Consider the following 24,625-nt stretch of genomic DNA (forward strand, 5'->3'; position numbering starts at 1 on the left):
GCCCTTTGTACTGATCTTTGATCAATGGTTCTTGAGGATATAATAAAATAGATTCCACAAGTCTGCTTAATCTCTGAATTAACCTCTAGAATCCAAAACATTTAGGATGGAATGAAGTTCAAATCACCTTTTGTAATTTCACCCCTAAAAAGCAAAAGAAATGGCCCAACATACAAAATACGTATATTAATAATGCTTCATAAAGTTCACACACTGGCCTGAATGTTGTAATCAGTTTATAGGAATGATTATGTTTATTTGAAAAAAAACAATTTAAAATATTTTGAATCAATAAAAAAACTGTAATTCACCTAGATAACTTTGGCTATGGGGCAGATTAAAAATATAATAAATACTGAATACTCAATATGTATTCACTTTGAAAGCCCATTGATTTCAGTTGAAATTATGCCCATTTTAAGACAGCTTGCTTAAGATAACTTCCTTATCATTTCTAAGATCCTTTCCAGTTTACAAGAGGACAGAACTACATTTATAGCATAGCATCTCCCAGCTAGATTCCACATTAGCAGACTTTTTGCCTGGCCTATTAACCTTCTCGACTGTTACTTAGTGTTTTTCATCTAAACACAATGAGGCAAAAGCAAGACAACACATAGAGCAAATTGGACAGGTTTTCAAAAGGGCACTTTTACAATGTTTATCACTTTACAACATTGTAAAGTAATACGATGCAAACTTGACAACAAAAACAAAATAAAACAGAAAAGGTAGAAACAGAAGCCAACAACAGCAAATAACATGAGCATATAGAATCTAATTTAGAGGACCAGACTGTAGGCAACAAGAAAGTCTTTCTGGCAAGGGCTTTCCACAACCATTTGCTACCAGAGAAAAGGCCCTGAGAAGGCCCTCTGCCTCCCCTCATTTGGCAGGCGCTCCCCCAGGAGGGCCTCAGGAGATGATCTTAGGGCGGGGATACATTGGGCATTGTAGGTTTTTCTGTCTCAACATGCGTTGTTTGCGCCTTTAAAGTCTGAGTAAGAATACTTAAGAGAAGTCCCTTCAGGTTGCCTGGATCCAAGCGGTTTAAAGGCTTGAAGGGTTAACACCACTTTGGAATGGTCCTAGAAATGGATTAGAATCCAGTGCAGACATCAAAGTGCTGGCATAAAACGATCATTTTAGCTAATTCCAATTAACACTCTTCTGCCCAATTTTGCCGTGAAGATTTCAGACCATTTTCAGAAGAAGCCTCACATTGCAATCAGTAACTCAGGAGTTTACCAGGGAACGGATCACTGTGCCCAGATAGGAAAGTGGCCTGAGGGCAGACTGAGACTACTTGTGCCTCCAGTGGCAGTGCTGGAACAGGTATCTTTGACCTTTTAGTTTCTATCAGGATTCTTTTTTTAATGGCCCTGAATACTCCTGGCTGGAATGGAATAGCAAGGAGCTTTCAGTCTCAAAATCAGTGATCAGTGATTTTTTTTTAAAGTCCATATAATCTTTAAGGGAAGAAAGGAATCATTTATTGTGAGTGATGTCACAAAGATGCAGACAGGAGCTCATGAAGCTAATACAGCTGTATTCTGCACTCAGCTGTGAGACCAAAGAACATGCTAACGAGAAGGGGGGGAAATAAATTCTCCCTAGAACCAAAGCACTGGCATTTGAGTCATGCAATGGATTTGCTCACAGGGAAAAATTAATGTGGGTCTCATTGTAACAGCTGTGTGCCAGTGTACAAAGCAATGAGAAAAGAGTATGTCTGTCAGCCTCCTACTTGTAGCTTCTTCAGCAGCGCTGCTTCGGTGTGGTTCCCTTGTTTTGCTTGCTTGGCTTTCCAGTATTGCTTTTGTGCAGAATATCGGTTCATGGGACACACTTTGAAAAGGCAATCTGAAGAAAAAGAAATATACCCACAGATAAAGTAACCAGTACCAAAAGATGTATCTATTCGTTTGTCTGTGTAGTGATTCACTATGAGAAGCAGAAACATTCAATTATACCAAAGTTCAATAATGGTTCCACAGTCACAAATTGCCTGCACATTCTATGTCCCCTGTATCAGTAAGGTCTTTACTTCTCCTCTAAACTATATGGCAATTGTTTTCTAGCTTGAGGAGATTCTTTTCCCATCAGCCTTTCTCCCTGCATGTGGCAGTAAGGATTCTGGGAATGTTCCATGAAACACACTCTATTCAGATGGCTGCTGGGCAGTCCAATGCTATCCAAGAACTGAGAATGTAGATTCCCCTTCCAATCCCCTTACAGCTATGGTGCACATTGCCGGAGCAGATCAGAAGCTCCAGGTAAGTTCTCTTTTCCGTCCACCCCTCCCACTTTAGAACCCCCTGCAAGGATTCTGGGACTCCTCAACAACACAGTTGGGAAGCTACAGCTTTATGGAATGCTTCAGGCAGCCATGTGCCATATTACATGTTTGTCTTATCCAAACTTCCATGTAATTTGAAATAGTTTCATTCAGAAACTCTCCAAAACAAGGGACCTACTTTCTGTTCTTCTTTTCCCTTTGCATTGCTATGGTAAAATATAGAGGATAAAGCAGTTGCAACATTTCTGAACTGTTCACACTGCATTCCAATCTGCTAGTCCTTTCTGATCTTCCTGTCCCCACTAAGGTCACTTAATATAGCATAACTAACATCGAAGTAACAAGACAGCTGCTTCAGCATCTATGTGCCCACAATATCACTATTGGAAAGTTTCAAACTTCAAGATGAAAATCAAGACGCAAAAGAATGCATTGTGTCAGGTTGCAGCATAATGCCTTGAACTATACTCAAAAACAGATTTTGGCACGGGGCATACAATTCAACTTCCTGCAAAGCACAGCTTTCATTTAAAATGTGTGTGGGCCTTATCTGTTAAAATGTCAGAAGCCAGAGGGAAGGATGAAGATTTCCAGCAGCTGCAAGTTTATTTGTTTGTTTTAACTACATTTTACTTGCTTGTGTTGATAAATGCCTTTAATTAGATCCTTGAATGGATCAGGATGAAAATTGTAATTAATACATAGGCCAGCTGATATTGAAGAACAGCAGCAAAGAAATTTGTTGCCGAACTCTTCTCCCTTTATTAATACTTATTATTGGAAGGATGGATGGATGGCTGAATAGACAGAGTATTTCTATAGCCCATGCTTCATCATAAAATTATCCCAGGGTAATTATAACATACAATTTAGTATCATTATCAAATAAAATAATGTCAAGAAAATCAAAATAAAATAGTACAGCAATGAATATGGCAGTAATTCAAACCAGCACATTATAAATTAACGCCTAAAGGTATTATTATGTACACTGCATTTTATGTTGTAATTTTATTCCTTTATGAGTTACTTTTATTAAACAGAGTTTTCAAATGTTAGAGTGAGAATTAAATGCCTTTTTGAAAAGCATATAAAGCAAATAAATGCAAGGGTAATTATCAGCCTCTTTAAGCTGCATTCTTACCACTTAACTTGGGATTGAGCCCGAATGAATTAAATGGTACTTTCCTCTGATAAAACATATATAGGTTGCATTATTAATGTCTTAACTGCCAGAAACCTTTGGAAGCAATTTAAACACCCTAATTCTATGCACCATTTCTATCTCAATTTTCTTAGAGTTTTTCTATACTAGGATGTGAATCTACTGTATCTGCTTTCAGTTGCATCACAAAACTGAGATCTAAGCACTACATGAAGTTGGCACCCTGTCTGGCTCTTCTGCAGCCTCACCTCTAGGTGGCAATACAGTATAATAGTGCAATTACACAAACATAAAAAACATTTTCTTTGACTTCACAATTAAATACTGCACTCTTTTAAAAAAAATCTCATCAAAGTTCTTTTTAGACACAGGAGTGAAACTGGAGGGTAAATATGCCATCTAAGGAACTTATAAACAACCATGAGTAGGGAATGACAAAGTCACAATAAATGCAATATGTAGAAAGTGCTAACTTTGGTGCAAACACAAGGTTGCACTACATAGAATATATGATTTTAAATTTACATTGGAGGCTGTCCTATGGGTTCAGGACAACTAATTAAACCTATTTGGTTTCTCCTTCTCCACCCTATTATCCTGAACCTATTATCTTGCACAGATCCATTCTTTTAACCAATAAAACAATATCAGCAACCTATCACTCATTTGAGTAAGTCCATGGAAGCAATCAGGATGGACTGAATCAAATATGCAAGCCAAACAACTTCCTGCAGTGCCAAATTTCCAGGTATGCCTGCCACAGTTATGCAAATAGTTTGAAGGAAGACCAACTACTTATGTTTTTGAGAGGCAGTGTACAGAAGCAGCTTAGCCATTCCTTACTCAGGCTGATTCTGTTGGCCCAGCCAACATAATTGAGAACCTTTTGTACTTCATTGTAAAGAGAAAGTAAAGAATAATGATGGATCAATCCGTCTATTTTACTTTATCTGCTTGCATCTTTTTTAAAGGACAACTTTGTTACATCTCACTTCTGCAGTTTGCAAATAATAATCATCATATGGATCATACATGTTTCCATGCACTATCCATTTGCATAATTTGGTTAGAGGAAGGAGAAAAGCATCACAAAATTTGGGTGATAACTGCATTCCAGTTGAGGAAGTACAAACTTGGTTTTAAAAACTTGTATTTAAAAACTGCTTTTATTTCTCCTTTTCTCTTTAACCCCAAACAACAGATCCTTCTTCCACATGCAAGAATTCCATAAAAAGAGGAAGAAAGTAAGTTTGCTGACAAAAATAGCTGGTGGGTTGCTGTTGATATGTCTCCAAACTCCTCTTTGTTTTGCTACCTATTCACTGTTCACAGCAGCCACGCTTTACAAAAAAAGTAATCAAGCATTAGCAAATCAAACCTCAACTACCATGCAACAGTATTTGCTTTTGGCATAAAATGTAAATATGTACAATAACAACCAAAAAACCACTTTACATAAAGAGGTGTAGAACTTAGCAGAACTGTTACAAAATGCTAATATGCTGAACATCTGAGTCCTTCCAAGTCTTACATGTGTTACATTAAAGCATCTCTTGAAGTGACCGTACAAATTCATGCTGTCCAACTAATTGGTATAGCCAGTGTTTTCCTAAGGACAGGGAAAATTTGAACCCATGGCTTCCAGAGACTAGAACTGAAGCCCTCCCTAGTAATTAAGTCTTTCCAACAGATTCCTAGTACATGTTTTCCTAAGTTATCCCTGGATTCTTAAGATATGCAATTTATATCTATAAAAATAAGTACCCAACTTTAAAGACACAGTTTTAAACATTTTGAAATCCAGAAACCTGAGGGAGCAAATGGCTGGGATGTTTCAGGATGAAAGGAGTACAATATTTAGGATGCAAGGAAAGAAAAGGTTGTAAAAGTCGTTTACTTTACAGCTGGTGTGAATTGTAAGACCGTCATCTTTTAAAACATGCATAGGCTAGCACCATTCTTGAACAAAAGGATACCAAATGCAACAGACGGCTTAAAACCCATGCTGCCTACTTCTGCTTTCACTTCACCCCGACAAAGTCCAAAATACTGAGGTGAATCACAAGCACAAAGAAATACTTGGTGGCCTGAGTTTTTACTTACACCTTCAGGTACACAGAGGGGAGAAAGAAAGGAAATAAGTAATTGAGATTCCTTATCATAAACCAAACTTAGAGCCACAGTTATGCATACAAGCTTTGTTTGTGCACAGCAAGGGCATTTTCCCAAAGAACACACCTGCACACTTCAGCCTATACACAAAAGAGATTCTGAGTGTTAGATTCTAGTACAAGCATTTTCATTTTAATGCCAAAAGAGAACATTGAGGCAGAGGTTTAGCTAAAGGGTAAGAAGACTAGAACAATTAATACAAGGAAGGAAACAAGATAGCCAAAGGAAAGCATTCCCTCATCGCTTTCTCATGCCTTGACATTCAACTGTGCTGAAGTCAAATAGTTAACCTCAGTTGGTAAGTCAGAATTTGAGTTCCCTACAGCAGGGATGGGAACTTCTTACAGTTCATGGACCAAATACACTTCTGAAGATGGTTTCAAGAGCCAAGGTCTAGTGGTGGATGGGGCCAGAGGCACAAAGCTACAGAGCTGAATAATTTCAGCATATTTTAGCTTCAGGCCCTTGCTGCCAGTAACTTTGCCTTAAGAAAGGCATTTGAGTGTAAATCCAGTGCAAAAGTTGGGAAACCACCAAATGAAGAGTCTACTTGGCAAGAGCCAAGTTCAGCTCTGCAGTAACTACATACAGATGTGCTTTAGTAGCATGTATGTATGTATGTAGTATTTATTTAAATTTCTATATCGCCCAATAGCCAACATTAAAATCTTAAAGTGCAGCATGATAAAACATAATATAAATGCTTTGAAATTATAAAACAGTGTAAAATCCAGCAGAAGGACAGGCAAAGCAAATTAACACATTTAAAATCAGTGGTTAGAATGCAGGATTGGAATCAGGATATCCAGGTTCTAATTCCCACTTGGCTATTAAGCTCACTGGGAGACTTTGGGCCAGTCACTGCCTTTTGGCCTAACCTCCTTCACAGGGTTGATGTGACAAAAATGGAGATCAACAGGAGGAAAAATTCCTTTCAGGAAAAGGCAAAATAGTGATAATGATACCAAAACTGAAGGACCAAAAGTCCTGGGAATATATAAAAGGTTTCATCAGACACTGAAACAACTACAATGTAGGGTAGGCTTCTCTGGGGAATTCATTCCACAACTGGGATGCCATTCCTAAAAAGGCCTTCTCCTTAGAGGCCATGCATGTCACATCCTTTGGTACCCACAACATATAGTCTAAACACATCAATATTATTATAAAATTGTATTTTTAGAGACACACATGCAACACTTGCCTGCACTGCAGCAGTCTCCTGATACACTCAGCTCCCTATGGCACTTGCCAACATGGAAGAAAGGCCTCCCCCCACCCCCTCAGTTAACTATGGTGTTGTTAATATTGACTTTAATGTTTATCTTTATGTTGCAGCAATTATTATGTATGTAAATTATATTTTGATGAATATCACAATGCATTTTAATGTATTTAATTCTCCTAGTAAACCACGTAGAAATGTTTTTAAACTATGGCAAATGCTATAAATTCATTAAATAAATAACATATAAAGAGACTGACTACTCTTTCTTTATTGATTTAAAACCTGCCTTTCTACTGAAACTTGTCAGTCAAGGTGACTTTCCAAAACTTTAAAAAATACATCAAAACAGTAAAACACGTTAAAATACAACTAAAGCATAACAATTAAGAGAATAGAACAGCATTCAGACCAACAGGCCCATTTCCATGCCATAAAGGCAATCTATGCTTGCTGGTGAAAGCGGTGCAAAGTGGGGGCAAACCTATCCTCCCTTGCTAAGGAGTTCTGCTGCATGGGAGCAGCCAGAAAAAGTGTCCCCCCTCCCCAGCACCCTGCCACCAAGCAAACCTCAGGTGGCAGCACTTTCAGGAAAAGGTCTGTCCTGAGGTCCATAAGGACAAGGCCTTCTCTCAGGGTAGCCTGGTCCCAAACCATCTAGGGCTTTCTAAGTCATAATCAGCCCTCTGAATTCTGCCTGGAAACAGACCAGCAGACAGTGAAACTGTTATAAGGAGGGAACAGCTTCCTCCTAACTACCCTGATAGTCTGGCCAGAGCCGTTGGAAGCTCCTCAGCAGCCTTCTAGAAGCGCAATTTCAAAAATATCTGGCAGCAGTCTGGCATGCCAACTAGACTGGTGACACTCAGATTACCTGCTGCACCGCCTCTGAATCTCATCTTCTGCCTGCCCTGGGATTCATTTTCAGTTCGAGATAGGACTGTAGAAGAGGATTATTAGCCTAGGGACCAACCGTGAGGTATTTGAATAATATGTAAATAATGTGAGTTCAATATATGTGGCTGTCGAGCCCGATACAAAAATTTGGCTGACATGAAGAGCCCCATGGACAGAAGAGGCTAGCCACTTCACAAAGTCATCCTTCGCCTGGACAGCATGACATGAGTGGCAACGGAGGGAGCATGGCTAGCACACTCCCTCTCTTTGCATGCTTAAACCGTGATTTTAAACTCTGAACAGGGCATATGTATAGCTTGTCAGTGTATGATGGTGAAATGTGACAAAGCTAGTTTAGCCAGGAACCAGGTTTCAAAATATATAAAAAGAGGATCGATAGGGACAAAAATATATTCAGTTTGTAGTTGGTCATATCAGTTTGTAGTTGGTTTGTAGTTGGTCATTAACTCTCAGTTCCTCACCTCTGAATTTCTTAGGAGGATTGCAAAGGTCGCCTGCCTCTGGTTGAACCACACATCTGTCATCCACTAGCCTGAAAGGGAAAAAAAAGCATTCTGTAAAACTGTCATGATTTTTTTCCCTATTATTGCTCTCATTGAGTGAAGTCAAAATAGCCAGACTACTATGCACTGGAATTTTGTCTCAAGTCAGGACACAAACATTTATCTGGCACGACAAAGAAAGAAGTATTTTCTTCAAATCAATTTACTGAGAGACAGTTCTGCCTAGATATTGCATGGCAAATAAGTTTACCTTTCAACTGTAGAATAAATTTTGGCAAGCTTAGAAACCTTTCATAGCTTTATTCTTTCTCTAGATTTCAAAGAGACAATGCTACATTGTGAAACAAACTGCACAAGGCACAATGTGATTTAGGCGGTGGTTCTGCACGTCGGCTACCTATTTTACTTGCCAAACAAAGAGAATTTTATAAGCCAGTGGTTTTGTATATTTCAGTTTCCTTAGGCAGCATAGAAACAGTACAGTTCACAAACAAATACAGTGAAACACTTGTAATTAAACCAATTTAATGCTGTTGTATTAATACAGGTGTACAGAAGAATAATACATTGGCTGCAATCACAAATAAAGTTAAGCCAGGATTTAGTGATATACACATGACCCTCCACGAACCTGAATGAAATCTTGGGATCAAACATCCACTCCTCTTTCTACCACCCACATGGCCAAGAGGACTCCTGCTGAGTTTAGTTTCACATTTCTAAACTCTAGGCATACAGTTATGTATGAATCATGACTCAGAACAAACACTAGTTAAACAAGCCAGCAAAATAAATTGGGGATTGTTTGATGGTTGACTACAGTTTGTTTTAAATTAGGGTTTCTGGTTCACATATGTAAAGGCTACCTGGGAATTGGGGTCAAGTGAAACTAAACTCCACAAGAGTCTTTGATGGTGGGGAGGCAACATGGAGCACAGGTACAGAAAGCATTGCTCAAATTTACAGAAACTCATACACCCGTCAATAAATCTCATGCCTTACATGCAAACGGATTATCTAAAATCCAGATGATCTGGCTTAGGCTGTGGAGAAGAGCAGGAAACAAAAAATGCAATTCAATTAACTTCCCACAATGTCTCACCTGAAAAGGTCTTCAGGTATCATACATTCCTGATTATCTAAGTGCATTATCTGTGTGTACTCCATCTTGCCCTGGGAACACTACAGCCTCAGATTATTGTAATACAATACAATATGGAATATAAAGCCTTTGTGACTATCAAAGGTACATTTAAATAAAACCAACATATAAACTGCAAGAGAAAATACAGTGGTACCTCAGTTCACGAACACCTCAGTTCATGACAAAATTGGGTTGCAAACAAAAATTTCATAAAAATGTTGATTCAGGTCACGAACTCCACATTGGGTGGTGACCACAATCACAATCATCTCCCCACCCCGAGTGGGAAGATGTCCACAATCGTGCTGGGGGCGGGGGGGGGGATATGGCCGAGAGTGCGCCCTTCTTTCCTGCATGAGCGTGCCCGTGATTGCGCCCAGCTTTCCTGCATGAGTGCAACCGCAATCTTAGCCATCTCCGCCCCCCCCACCAGCACGATCGCACCCATCTCTCCCCCCCAGTGTGCACGCAATTGCACCCATCTCCCCCCCCCCCGAGTGCACCAGGATGATGGGTGCATGTAGGTATTATGGATGCAGGTCCTGCTGGGGGGGCAGGGAGATGGCCGCGCTCGTGCTCGGGGGGGGGGAGGAGATGGTCTCGATCTTTGTTTTTCTTTGTCACTTTGCTTCACATTTTTCTGATTTAAAAAAAAAAATAGTTACAGAACGGATTAACCTTATTTACACTGAACCTTATGGGGAAATTTAACTTGGCTCATGACCAATTTGGGTCATGACCAGAGTCCTTGAATGGATTAAGTTTGTAAGCCAAGGTACCAGTGTGTCAAATAAAGTAAAAGCAAGGAAATTGATAAAGCTATTCAGCCCATTCAGGCCACAATCCAACATGGGCTGCAACCTTATATACATTTTCTGGAACTGAAAAGCAATGACTTTAACAGGGCCACTCCAAGTGCACTTAAGCCAGTTAATTTCAAATGACTTAAACATGTTTAATTGTGGACTGAAGATCTGCTGGCCACTGCCATCCACAAGGGCCTGCTTGCTGCTCTCAAACATCTGGCATTTACCATATGTGGCTCTTTTGTCCAGCAAGTCTGGCTTCTCCATTATAAGCCATGGCATCTGTCCAAACTATTTCCCTGTAATTTGCGCCCTTTCCTCTGACCACCAATCATTTCATAGAATCACAGAACAGTAGAATCGTAAGTGGCCATGAAGGCCATTGGGTCCAGTCCCCCGCTTTTGCAGGGCACTAATTTACACCATCCCACTCAGAAGGCTGTCCAGTTTCTGTTTGAATATCTCTAATGTGGTAGAGCCCACCACCTCTCTAGATAGCTGGTTCCATTGTCGTATTGCTCTGACAGTGGGGAAATTTTTCCTGATATCTAGCCTGAACCTCGGTTGTCGCAACTTGACTTGATTATTCTGTGCCCTACACTTTGGGATCACTGAAAAGAGTGCCTGACCTTTCTGTTTGTGAAAGCCTTTGAGGTACTTATTACAGGGATAACATCCTGTCTCAGTCTTCTCTTTTCAAGGTCAAATATACCCAGTTCTCTCAGTCTCTCCTCATAGGGCAGTATGGTGCCAAAACTGGACACAGTATTCCAGATGAGGTCTGACTAGTGAGAAGTATAGGGGAACTACTACATCTCATGATGTGGAAGTAATATTTCTATTAATGTATCCCAAAATAGCATTTGCCATTTTGGTGGCTGCATTGCATTGTTAGCTCATATTTAGCCTGTTGTCCTCAATTACTTCGAGGCCTTTTTCTTTTTCAGTTCTGCTGAGCCACATATTCCCCATCTTTTATCGATGCATTTGGTTTCTTTTTTCTAGATGGAGGACTTGCCACTTGTCCATATTGAATCTCATTCTGTTGCCTTCAGCCCAGTGTTCAAGTTTATCAAGATTGCCCTGGATCTTCATTTTGTCTTCTAAGGTGTTTGCTATTTCACCCAGTTCAATACCATCTTGAAATCTGATTATCATTGCTTGATAATCATATCAATGCTTGATAATCATATCAAGCATTGCTTTATATCATCTAAATCATTAATAAGGATGTTGAAGAGCACTGGGCCTAGGACTGAACCTTGTAACACTCCACTAGTTACCTTCTTCCAGTTTGAGAAGATGGCATTGATAAGCACTCTTTGTGTCAGACCAAGCACCCAATTCTGGATCCACCTAAGTTTTCTACCTAGCCCACTTTTGCTAATTTGCTTATCAGGATGTCACTTGGCACTGTGTCAAAAGCTTTGCCAAAGCTGAAATAGATTATGTCCACAATGTTCCCTCTGTCCATTTGGGAGGTTATCCAGTGAAAAATGAGATTAAATTAGTCTGACAGGATTTATTTTTGGTAAATCTATGTTGGCTTCTATTAATCACTGCATTTCCTTCAAGATGCTTGCAGACTGATTTTTTAAATAATTTTTTCCAGAATCTTTCCAGGGATTGATGTCAAACTAACTAGTTTGTTGTTACTAGGTTCATCTCCCCCCCCCCCCTTTTTTTTTTTTTTATTTTTTATTTATAGCCTGCCTTTTTCCTACAAAGGGCTCAAGGCAGCTTACATCATTCTCCTCCTCCATCTTATCCCCACAACAACCCTGTGAGGTAGGTTGGGCTGAGAGTCTGTGACTGGCCCAAAGTCACCCAGTTGGCTCCATGGCTGAGCGGGGACTAGAACCCAGATCGTCTGAGTCCCAGTCCCATGCTCTTAACCACTACACCACAACGTGCCCCTCTTCAGTCATCTGACATTTCTCCTGTTCTCCAGCATTTATCAAAGGTAATAGCCTGTGGTTCTGAGAGTTCCTCAGCTAGTTCTTTTGTGAGTCTGAGATGGAGTTCAACAGGCCCTGGAGATATGAGCATGTTCATTCTATCTAGATATTCCTTGATCAGTTGCCTGTGAGTCTTGGGCTGCCATCTCTCACTTTCAGCTTGTACTTCCTCCTGGTTGTAGATTTTCTTGTGGGAGAAGACTGAGGCAAAGTAGGAATTGAGCAACTCCGCCTTTTCCTTGCTGTCTGCTATCACTTTGCCATCTACTTTAAATAGCTGGACACTCTTCTCTTTCACATATCTTTTGTTTTGGATGTATCTTAAGAAAGTTTTCTTGTTGTTCTTAGCATCCCTTGCTATTCTCAGTTCATTTCCTGCTTTAGTCTTCCTGATGCTGTCCCTGCAATTCCTTGCTATTTATAATCTTTCTTTGTGGCCTGACCCCACTTCCCCTTCCTGTACATGTTCCTTTTTTCTTTCAGGCTCTCACTTAATTTTCTGTGGAGCCACGTGGGCTTCCTCTGATGTCTTCTACACTTTTTCTTGTTGGAATCACTCATAGTTGTGCCTGGAGAATCTTCTTTTTCAAGATTTCCCATCTCTCTTGGACTCCTTCTCCCCTAAGGGTGAGTTGCCATGCCACCTTGCTTATCATTGTTCTGAGTTCATTAAAGTTGGCTTTCTTGAAGTCTGGGATACATGTTTGGCTGCAGTTAACCTTTGTCTCATTTATAATTGAGAATTTGAGTATTGCCTGGTCACTTTGCCCAAAGTTCTCATGGCTGCTATTTTGTCCACCAGGCCATCCCTGTTACTTAGTACTAAATTGAGGATAGCTGATCCTCTCATTCCTTCTTCTACCTCAGACCTGGGCATTGTACGGCCCGCGGGCCTCATCCGGCCCAATGGCTGACCCTGACTGGCCCGCATGAGGTCACTGGCAAATTAAAAGTCAATGCAAATACATATTGTCATAATACAGATGCAAGCAATACAACTGCACTGCTTTTATTTTGAAGGATCTGTTGAATTGAATTGAATTTATTGCTTTTCATGTAACGTTAATGTTAATGTTTTTGTGAATATTCATTAAATAGTGTTGTTCTGTGCTCCACATTTTCATTGTATCATTGTAATGTTTCATTTACTGTTTTTATAGAGATATATACTGAGCAGAGCTGTAAGTGTATTGGTCCGGCCCTTAACAACTGTCAATGCTTCTCATGTGGCCCCATAGGAAAATTAATTGCCCACCTGTGCTCTACCTTATGCTGGAGGAAGCTGTCAGCTATGCATGTCAGGAATTGCTTGGAGGGGTCATGCTTGGCAGAAATTGTCTCCCAGCATATATTAGGGAGACTGAAGTCCCCCATGATGACTATATTGTTCTTCTTGGAAATGCTGGCAAGTTGCTTTTCAAAGGCTGTATCCTTGTCCTCTTTTTGACTGGGTAGTCAGTAATAGACACCAATAACTATATTTTTTCTTATTTTTTTGCTAACTTTAAATTAAGCCAGATGCTTCGGTGGTATCTTGACTTTTGTGCAGTTCACTCCCCCTCTGCCCCCACTGTAAAGACTGAAAAGCCTCTCCCAGAGCTTAGCTACTGGAAATAAGAGTTTTAATTTCAAATACTCTGGTATTTTTGGAATTTTAATTTCACTATATTGTCTTCAGCCCCACTCACCACTCGAATGCAGACACCAAGAGCATCTCCAAACTTGAATTCAGCCCTCAAGCTGAAAGAAGTTCAACACATTTGGCCTTGGAAATACATTTTAATTTTTTAAAAAAAATGTTCTTTCACAGCTTTTAAAAAATCCTATTCCCCTTTGAACCATTAGAGTTTTCTAAGCATTCATAGGGATGACACACGATAAGCTAAGTAAATTTTCAGGAGAAAGAGGAAATCACATGGAATCCAGAGTTCTGTCTTTTCCTAACAGGCTTTATGTGGTGACTTAATTATTCACATTTAAACAGAAACTGATTTGGGCACTTCCATCTGTTAATTTTGATTAGTTTCCTAAAAGTTTATTTTTCTATTTTAAATGAGCATGACCATAAATTTTAATAAAATAACACAGACCTTTAATATTCTTCTCATTTTCCACAACAGGGCTATTAACTGCTAATAGCCAGATGAGCCATTATCTGACAGGTTAAACTTCGGAAACAGCAGTCCACAAAATTTGGCACTGAATGAGCTCTGAATGAGCACATCTCACTGAGCAGTGGTGGCCAGTGAAGTCCAGCACACCTGTACCCCCTCAGCTCTGAGGTAAGAAAGTGGGGGTTTGTTCCTCAAATTTTCACAGTTTCCTGGGTGAGAAATGTTTCAGTCTCCTGAAAAAGCTGTATGGTCTCATTCAGTGCTTCGGCCGGCCAGCCATGACTTCACCCCAAGTTATTACTTTACAATCCTCCTGCCCTAAACTATAAACATTTCATGCCCTATGAGCATCTGTAGTCCACATGTTGCTCTTTTAGGGATCCTTCCTAACCTAGCATTTCTATTCCAAGGTTTTTTTGTGCTTCTGCAGGACCTGGGGTTCCCACAAATCTGCTCTCGCCTCCTTCTTGTGCTTGTATTGTGCTGTTTCAGCTACATAATGCAGTGGACAAAGGCAACATTCAGAGTCATATGAATCCAACCTTACTTTCTTTTGGGGATGAACCTTGTAATATTTGGATACCAAATCTTTTATTTGAGAAGTAATATTAAAAGAACAAAAGCTACCCAGCCTGAAATTCTCTGTAGAAAGAATGAACTAACAATGTGAATAAATACTTAAAATGTTATCATTGTTATGAGAAATTAAGAAATGGAAAGTTTAGTAAACACTGGGAAAACATCTACACACTGAGAGCTATTCATTTATGGAACACTGTCCCAAAGGAAGTTACAGAAATGCTTTCATCTATGACATTTATAAGCACATTGGACAAAACATAATTAAAGTTGATTTAATATCAGTGAGCTGCTCTCAAGCCAAAACACTGAACAATTGACAGAACTTTTCCATTTCCTCATGTGCAGAATGCCATTTTGGCAATACTCCCTGAAAAATAAACCAATAATTTAACCTATAGCTCACACATCAGTCACTTGTTTGGGAGCAACTTGTGACTTAAGTACTCAAGAGAAAAGAATCCCCAAGCCTGTACTGATGGCATTGCCATGATTATCCCTCAAGGTCGCATACAGATTACATAACTACATGAGGCCTTCTGCCAGAGCGTGTCTAGTATTCATCTTCCTTTTCTCAGGTCTTTTCTAACAGAGAAGATTTTCCTGGGGAGATTCTTACCAAGGTTACTGCTGAATCCAGAGTACGTTTAACTAGCACAAACTCCACCAAGCAGGGTCCCTCCAGATGGTTTGCCTGCAACCCCCTGCAGCCCCAGCCAGCATGGCCAATCATCAGGAACAATGTCTTGTAGTCCAACCACACTGCAAGGCAAGGACGTTTGATCTAGTCCACAGCATTTTATCAGAGCACAAAACAACAAGATGGAATAGTTGGTAAAATCTTTTGTGTTTGTGGAGATAATTGATATTGCAGCCGTTTGGGGTGGTCTGGGGAGTGTGTGGCCCCCCAGAAGTTGACAGACTCCATCTCTCATTAGCCCCAGCCAAGAACGTCATTGTTCAACAGAGCTGTAGTCCAACGACTCCAGGCAGTTCACAAGTTCCTCCGCTCTGACTTCTTGTGTAGAGCCAGTGACATTACTAATGAAGCATCTGAAGCTCCTTTTCTTTACCCATGCCATTATTTTCTCCGTTTAGAAAGGTAGCCCCCAATGGTCCCCCCTTTCCCTCTAAAACAACACAGAGCATTATTCTAGAACATCTGCAGCACAGGGAACACCAGGGACCTCTTGTTTAAGCAGGACGCAATCAACTGAAGGTATCACCTCCTCCTCTTCCCATAGTTGATGGAAAGTTATGGAAACACAGAGGGAGTACTCAATACTCCTACCCCCAATTATTTGGTGAGGTTTGGAAACTAGAAGTGGTTGCATTGCCTCACTCATAGCATTTTATGGGGCTGAGAGAAGATCAACAAAATCATCTTCAACTGATGAACCTCACCTGTTTCCCCACAGGTTATTTTTTTTATTTTTCCACTAAAAAAAGGCATTAAGAAACCAACACAAAATAGCCACACAGGATCATTTGATTGGTAGTGAAATAAGCCCCCTAGCCCACCCCACCAATCTGGGTGCACTGCTGCCATTTAATAATGTCAGTTATCTTCTCCATATTTGAGAAGTCCTCCAGTATTTTGAATTACCCAGAGCTTACTAGATATGTTAGCCCTAGAATGTTGCCTAAAATGGGGAATGCAATGGATGACGTCTTGTCACAGTGAAAGCAAGTTGCTCTGGCTTAGTTCTTGAGCACATGCTTTGCATATAGGAAGTCCTGAGTTAATCCCCAACATCTCCAAGTAGGACAGGGAAAACTCTTGCCTGAAATCTCAGGAAGCTGCTGCCAGTCAGCATTAATGCCAGCCTAGAGGCATTAATGCCAGGCATAAGGCAGTTTCCTGTTTTCCTGATTATTATTTGTGCACAAAGCATTGCATATGATCATAGGTTCCCCTTTCCAGCAAAGGCTTTTTGGAATTATGAGTAAAACAAACAGGATCTCCAGGATTTCCCACTGGCCCCTCTAGTTATACAGATACAGGTAGAATGCACCAACCAAAGGTGCATGACCACTTGTTCACTAAGCGGACACACACAACATTCAGAGATCTTGTCAAGTGAAGAGTGAATTGAGGAAAGGAGCTACATAGCATTCAGGGGAGCGGAAAGTCCAGCTAACACAGGGTGCTGGTTCTTCTTCCCTCCAGCCTAGAAATCTGAGACACAAACAGCTGGCAGCAGAACAAGCAAGCTGTCTCTAAGCCAAAGTCTTGACATGAACGTTCTCAGTGTTTCCTAAGGAATTAGTACTCAGCACAAGCCTTGCAAAGGGTCCTGGAATGCAGAAACAGGATGGAGGAAAAAAAGAGCTAGAAGGTAATGTGCTGGGAAAGCTTTGTATTTTGATCAGTTTATTACAAGGTTTCCTTTCATTGTGTACAGAGAAAATCCTCATTTCCCCCCACACTCCATTCACAGCTGAAACCTTACACAACACCAGCCAGTGCAATGGCTTCACTTCAGCCAACAGGAGGTGGACGCTGTGGAAGAGAAGGTTTGCACTCACTGATGGAGAGAGTGTTTGGGTTTATATGGAGACCCAAATTTCCCCTTCCAGGAACTTCTTATTTCCCAGCTCATCCTGGCTCAGCTATAAATTGCATCCATGTGCACTCCAGCAACAAACCAAAAGGATATAATGTGTTTGGTGCGTGGTGAGGGTGTATAACTTAGGAAAGGTAGACAAAAGACACACCAAGCACCTTTGAAACACTATAATAAAAATGCATGGCATTGATGCAGATAATATCATATGTTCAAACTCATTCTTGTGCAGTATCTCAGTATTCCTTACAACAGTCCTGCACGATAGGCCAGTGCTGTTAGTTCTACAAGCCAGGAGAGGCCTAAGATGGAGAGATGGTAACTTCACTAAGGCAGAGATGGGCAGAGAATAGATTTCCAGATGTTTCTGAGTTCAACTCCTACCCAAAGCATTCTCGGTGGTTTATACAACCCATAAAAACAAACAATAAAAATACAATGAAAATATCATAAAACTCAGAAACAAAAACCTTCAATATTGACTATGCTGCCTTGAGTTTCTGGAAAGTGGGGTCCCAACCCTTTTGCTCACTCCTGGTGAGTCAGAAAAGCTACTGAAGAGGGAAAAATGAGCTACAGACTTCACACCTGATTCCTAGCTGCTATACCTCATACCTTCCTAAACATTTGAGCACATGTATGGATCTTGCACTCCACTGGCCACATACGGCCACCACAAGCTTTCCTCCAGGGAGGAAGAGGCATAGAAAGGAAAGGGATTCCTCCCTCTGGAGGTGTAGGGAAATGATGTGTGCTCACAAGGATCTCCACGCAGGCCAGCAGAGAGGACTGGCTCCATCGGAGATTTTAGTCCTATTAAAGATGTTTTATAACTTTTTGATGTGCACTGCTCTGGCAATAGCTACTGTCAAAAACTGGGCCCATACACATGCCCTGTGGCTTTTCTAATTCATACAGTATATGCATCTATTTGGAATGTATACTGCACTCAGAACTGCCAGCCTAGCATCTTGAAAACAACATGGGCTATGCAGCCTGACTTCAATGAACTGCTTATTCATTCAAAAAGCCATCTAAAAATCTTTCTACCATGCAACCAAGGCCCACAACCAGTGCTGACTTCTGTAAACACCTTCCCAAATTTCATTGCATAATAATTACTTAAAGCAATTCAGGCATCTTCAGTAACATAACTCTGTGTTCTGATTATGCAAACATTCTCTTGCCGGAGGAAGAATTGCATTCTTCTGAATAACCTTATACTACCATGAAAACCAGGAACTTGGTTGCTAAGTAATCCACTGCTGTGTTAGAGTCAGAGGGCAGTGTTGTGCAACACATCAGTTCACCAGGGGTACAAGGTGGAAATTTCCCCATTAATAATTTTTTCTCAGGAAGAAATGCACAATTGGAAAGGCATGATTTCATAAGTAACAATATGAATTACCACAACACATGTCAAATGGAGAAACTGGAATGGATGCAATACTATTCAACTCTAAAATCTCAATTGAATTAACAATGTTTAAGTGTTCCAAGAAGACATATATTTGTACATACTACTGTTGAAACATGCTAAAATCAGTTATGTTAACTGTTTTCAGGGTGTTCATCTCCCCTGCCTTAAAATTTAAATAACATCATGACAGTGGATGCTTTCTTTCCTATAAAAATATTTTTTTCAACATTCCTCTTCAAGCATTCCTATAAAAATATGTTTTTCAACTTCATTATAAAATTTCAACCACACTAAGATCAAATTCCAAGAAGACTGCTGCTGTTTGGTACATGATTCCAAGACCAGCACCATCCAAACACCTGCAGGAAGGCTGGGAAAAACAAGATAGGTAAAATTACCTCCCATTCTAGCCAACTTAAATTGCTGTGGGTAGGAACAGGAAATGGAGAACTTGTGGATCCTTTCCCCTTCCCTCAAACCCCTTTTTCTTCCTCCCTACCCCTTTCTGAAGTTCCAACAGCTCATCTTAGGGGTGGAGGAATTCACAATAACTTGCGTACAGTCCCTGAAATGCCCTCTTAGGGACACCAGGATTGTTCTGCCTGTGCACTTAGTTGAATTCCCACACACACAATTAAATATTTCAGTTTTAACTACCAGAAAAGCTTTGCATGTATTTTGCACAGCATATAACAAGACATACTGGGTAAGATCTATACTTGGCTATACTTAGAGTTGTGACTAATCCAAGTCTAATTGCTCTCAATGGGTCTACTAGGTCAGTGTGTCTACTAAATCAGCAAGTCCACTAAATATGACCAAGTCTGAATCCAGGACACTACTTTTAGTTTTGCTTACTAAATATAAACCAAACAAACATACTAAATTAGATCCCTGTGGGTTTCAGGCAGTGGAAAATTTCCTAGAAAACCCACATCATTATTCTTTGGTAGGGTTGCAGATTTCTTTTTTCCTGGTCTCATTCTTGTTGTTAACAACAGTTAAGCATACAGAATTACGCAGGATCCTGGCATGAGTATAATAAAAAGGAAAACCTTTGCTTTCTCAAGGTGAAAAGATGGCAATAAAAGCAACATAGTGCAGAGCCTTGGTATGTTTCAAGTAGGCCACTGAGTACAATATTGAAGATGACAGGAAGTGGTCCGTACTCCATGGAATCACATGCTAAATCAGTTAGTGATCAAGCTGCCAGCAGATTCTTTGTTACGAGTTTGGTAGGCACATCATGAATCTATTGTAGAGGGCAAATGTGGCAGGAGGGAAGGTTAGCAATGAAAAGGCTGCAATAGCACAGACAAAAATTTTAGCAGTGCAGGTAAAAAACGGGAGGAGCTTGCAGATTTTGACAATGAGGGACCCACTGGGCTTGGCAGACACCAGGAAAGATAGAAGAGAGCAAAGGAAGGAACAGAAGAGGTTAAAGGTATCCAATTTGTGAAGGATTAAAAAATTTGACAAGGTTTTTCCCAAGTGTTGGCATACTAGAAAGCCGTAAATATTTATTCTGCTTATTCTACAGAAGTATCACCTGCCTAGTTGTTATTATTTCTGTCAAACTGGATGACACTAAGCAGAATTATCAATGATGCACACAAAACTTTTGTAAAAATATGTATTTTTTTTTACTTTAAATCCAGAAAAAGTCAGCTATGATGGCATCTTTCAATTATAGCGGTCCTGTCAAAGGTGCCAAGGAAAAAATTTCCAGCGTGCATTAAGAGCAGCACGTGGCACTGCAGCAAGAACCAGACAAACATGCTTACCTAGCTGTAAGCCCAACATGCATGTTCTTGCTTTTCTGCCTATACAATTAAAGTCTATAAGGGGAAATGTATGTCCATACATGCATCATAAACACACCAGCATCTGGCACCAATTGGCAGACACAGCATTAGAAATCTTATTTGCTGTCTAGCCACAGCTGAGCAGTTTTTCATTACTGCCCTGCCTATATTGGACACAGCTCACCTCTCATTAAATAAGAGAATGTGTTATTTTTAAAAGCAATGTATAACTGGAAAATAAAAATCCAAAATTATTTAGAAGCAAATCTAATCCACAAATGACACTTCCCAGCTCTGAACAACCAGCTTGTTTTAGCAATAGATGCTCCAAAATCTTCACAATGTGGTGGCACTCTGCCCTTTCCCAATAAATGAATACTCATTTATTGTTCTTGTTTTATATTCCACTTCTGTGGTTATCAGTCTGAAAATGGTTTGCCTCATTAAGAGACAGGAACCTTCCTAAAACTAGTCTGAATGAAATCCCACACTGTTTCCCCTTCAGGGCCACATTCCAATTCTTTCCACTTCAATCCTCCTTTTTCTTACACAGAATTTGTGTAATGCACAACAAATAGCTGTTGCGCCAGTGAACAAAAGATACCTTGTGGACACCTACTTATCTAGGGTGACAAAGAATTGCTTTTAGAAGACCAGGTAAGGAAGAGTTGTCAAAGCTTGTTTTTGGTCCCTTTTAAACTATAAAATAGCTACATGTATTCTGTGAACAGGTGATTTAGTAAACCTCAAGTAACCTCGTGATCCTAATTACAAGGGTGAGAACCAGATCAGGCCATGATGGAGTCTGGAACTAGCTGTCAGTAGTGAGTTCCCAACTCTGTCCCTAACTACTGAACTCACATCCAATATTTGTGCATATACACACAAGTCGGTGATGCACAATAATACTGCAAAAACGTATTTCACTACATATTTGAATGAAAATCATCTTCCAGCCTTTCCTGGAAGCAAAATACAAAACTATCTTCCATGGTATTCAAAGGATTAAAATCTTTTCCATGGTACTCAAACCCAAGCATATGGCACACAGACACAGAAAACATAAACACACATTAGAGCTCTCTCTTTCTCATGCATACCACACACGCACGCACACAGACACACGGCGTGCATTTAGCCACAGGACTGTTGAGGAGGTAAAAATGGAATACCATTATTCCCTGAAGGAAAGGCAAAACATGATAAAATCAAACAATTATTTCTGTACTAGAAAAAAACACAACTGTCTTACAATATCTTTTAATTAGCTTCCCTAGTATGTAGAATGGCCATCCATTCCATTATTGTGTGCACTTATTTACATGCATATGCAGCAGACGTAAAATACATCAAATTACCTGATCTGGAAATTTATCAAATACACTCCATGGGGAAAGCAGCTGAAATCAGATACCAGATCTTATAATTCACATTAACCATTAAAATTTGAAAAACCTCCTGTGGCTTCTAATATGCACCCCCACCCCGCTTATGTCACCATCTTCTGCATGAATGTTGACTCAAATAAAGTTTGTTAATAAAAGCAACAATCTCATGGTCCCTTAAAACTATCTATCTACCTACCTACCTATCTATGATCAAGCATAAGTTTTTGTGGAGTACAGTCCACTTCATCAGATGCATGGAGTATTATGAGGATTTTCAGGTTTATATGCAATATATATTGGGGAAACTGTAAACTGCATGGTAAGAACTTAATTAATTTAGAAGTGCTTAATAAAGGAAGGGACTGCAGGTGGTGCAGTGGTTTAAACCGCTGTGCTTCTGGGCTGGTTGATCAAAAGGTCGCCGGAGGGTTCCCGTTGCTCCGTCCCAGCTCCTGCCAACCTTGCAGTTCAAAAGCATGAAAATGCAAGTAGGTAAAAAGGTACCACTTCGGTGGGCAGGGAACAGCGTTCCGTGCACCTCCGTGTTTAGTCATGCTGGCTACATGACCACGGAGACTGTCTGTGGACAAACGCTGGCTCCCTCAGCTAGGAAACGGAGATGAGCACTGCCCCCTAGAGTCAGGCATGACTGGACTTAATGTCAAGGGGAAACCTTTACCTTTACCTTTTTAATAAAGGAAATAAGCATAAATATCCTCTTTTTGTTCATTTCTTTTTATTAGGGAAATGCTGCCATCTCTCTCATTTTCCATTTAAAAAATCCGACCAAAAAAAACCCCACTAAAAGATTATCTAACAATTCTGTATAATACTGTACTAATGACATATACTACTCTTTCTCCCAAATATATGCGTAAAACAAACCTGGATTACTTTGTAGTAACGACAGAACTCATAGTCAACCACACGGCCCCTTCCCTTCCCCATCCCTCACACCTGTGTGTACACGCATGCACACATGTATACACTGAAGGTATAATGACAGACTTTAATATGCATTGGCAGGTTGCTGTAATTTACAGACAGAAAAAACAAGATTTATCTAATTGCATAAAACAGGAACTGAGCTAGAAAGAACTTGATCTTGAATCAATCCTGCTAACCATTATATGGAACTGGATGTGCTACCGCCCAATCACAATTGCACTAAAATTTTGGATTTCCCATTCGTTTTCTACAGAGAGTAATCACTGATACACAATGGTTGATCAAAATCAGGCAGATTCCAAATAAATCCCTTCTGTATACAAATCTTCACTTTGCAGATATCTCTGTGGCCAAATGTTGACCACAACTGCTACTTGGCTCATTCACTACAAAACCATTGGATAAATTGAATGCCCAGTTCTTCAGAAAAATTGGAATGTTTCTGAACCTTTGCCTCAGATCTCAGCTTCTACATGTGCTGGAGACTTGCTCTTTTTTATTTTAATGGTGGAAATCTGAGCTGGCTAGTGGTCCCTTAGATCCTTGATTAATCTAGTAATGGCAAGGCTGAGCTACCTTTAAATTCTTGTGGTTTTAACAAACAAACTTGGCAGGGCTGGTTTCAGGTTTGTGAGAGTCCTTGAGGAGGACACTCTCAGTGTCCCTTCCTCAGAAAGCTTCTCTTTAAAAAAAAAGTTTTATTTGAAATTATAATCCTAAAAAAAAACCCCAAAAAGAAAACTACAAACAACAACCATCATCAAAAACATCAAGCACACTGGGTCAGCCCCCACACCCTTTCTTTTCCAATTATTATTATTATTATTATTAGAACATTTCTATGCCACCCCTTGCCAAAGCCTCAGGGCGGCTTACAACACAATAAAATACAATACAATATAAAAATAACAATATAAAATTAAAATTAATAATATAAAATAAATAAAAAATATAAACGATATAAAAGAAGTTATAAAAGAAAAGTTATAAAAGAGAAGAGAAGAGAAGAGAAGAGAAGAGAAGAGAAGAGAAGAGAAGAGAAGTCGCCCTGGCCAGATAAATAAGTAAATATTGTTAACAATTAAAATGACGTTTAAATAAAAAGGTCTTCACCTGGCGCCGAAAAACAAATAATGATGGTGCCAGGCGGACATGATAATTTAGAAACATACTTAAATCTAAGCCAAGTCCCGTTTCTTTAGCCAATAATAAAAAGAGTCCCAAGTTCGATAGAAGTCAGTATCTTCTTTCTCCTTCAGTGATAAAGTCAATCTAAGAAAGCTTCGCTTGCTGACCACCATCACCACCAGCAACCATTGCTCCTCTTCCTTATTCTTATTACTGCTACTTTCTTGCTTAGGCAAACAGCCAGTGACAATGTTGGCAGCAGGATCTATGGCTCCTCACCACCACCACCGTGTTGCCCAGAGCAAGGGCTGGGGTTGGGGTTAAGGTTAGGGCTGGGTGAAGAGGAGGAGGAGCTCCAGGGGACTCTTGTCAAAGAGTTGAAATACCCACTCCTGATGCAAGGCCTGACACCTGACTACTCCATGATCTCAAAATCCAGGTACTTTGTCATTTTTCTGGTGGCATGCAGCATCACATCTGGCAAAG

General features: G+C 40.0%; 1 protein-coding gene across 5 annotated transcripts in view; it reads right to left on the minus strand.

The window, feature by feature from the left end:
* The window catches only part of ITPR2 (inositol 1,4,5-trisphosphate receptor type 2), a 257,101-nt gene that overhangs the window by 191,074 nt on the left and 41,402 nt on the right, over positions 1-24,625 (minus strand). For all 5 annotated transcript variants that reach the window (XM_044423128.1, XM_044423126.1, XM_044423130.1 and 2 more), the window contains 2 exons: positions 8,241-8,311; positions 1,748-1,863 (listed from right to left, as the gene is read on the minus strand). In XM_044423128.1, coding sequence (XP_044279063.1) covers positions 1,748-1,863; positions 8,241-8,311 — 187 coding nt within the window. The remainder of the gene's footprint in view (positions 1-1,747; positions 1,864-8,240; positions 8,312-24,625) is intronic.

The sequence above is a fragment of the Varanus komodoensis genome, unplaced genomic scaffold (genome assembly GCF_004798865.1).
Source record: "Varanus komodoensis strain SLA01 unplaced genomic scaffold, ASM479886v1 scaffold13_3, whole genome shotgun sequence".
Taxonomy (NCBI): Eukaryota; Metazoa; Chordata; class Lepidosauria; order Squamata; family Varanidae; genus Varanus; species Varanus komodoensis.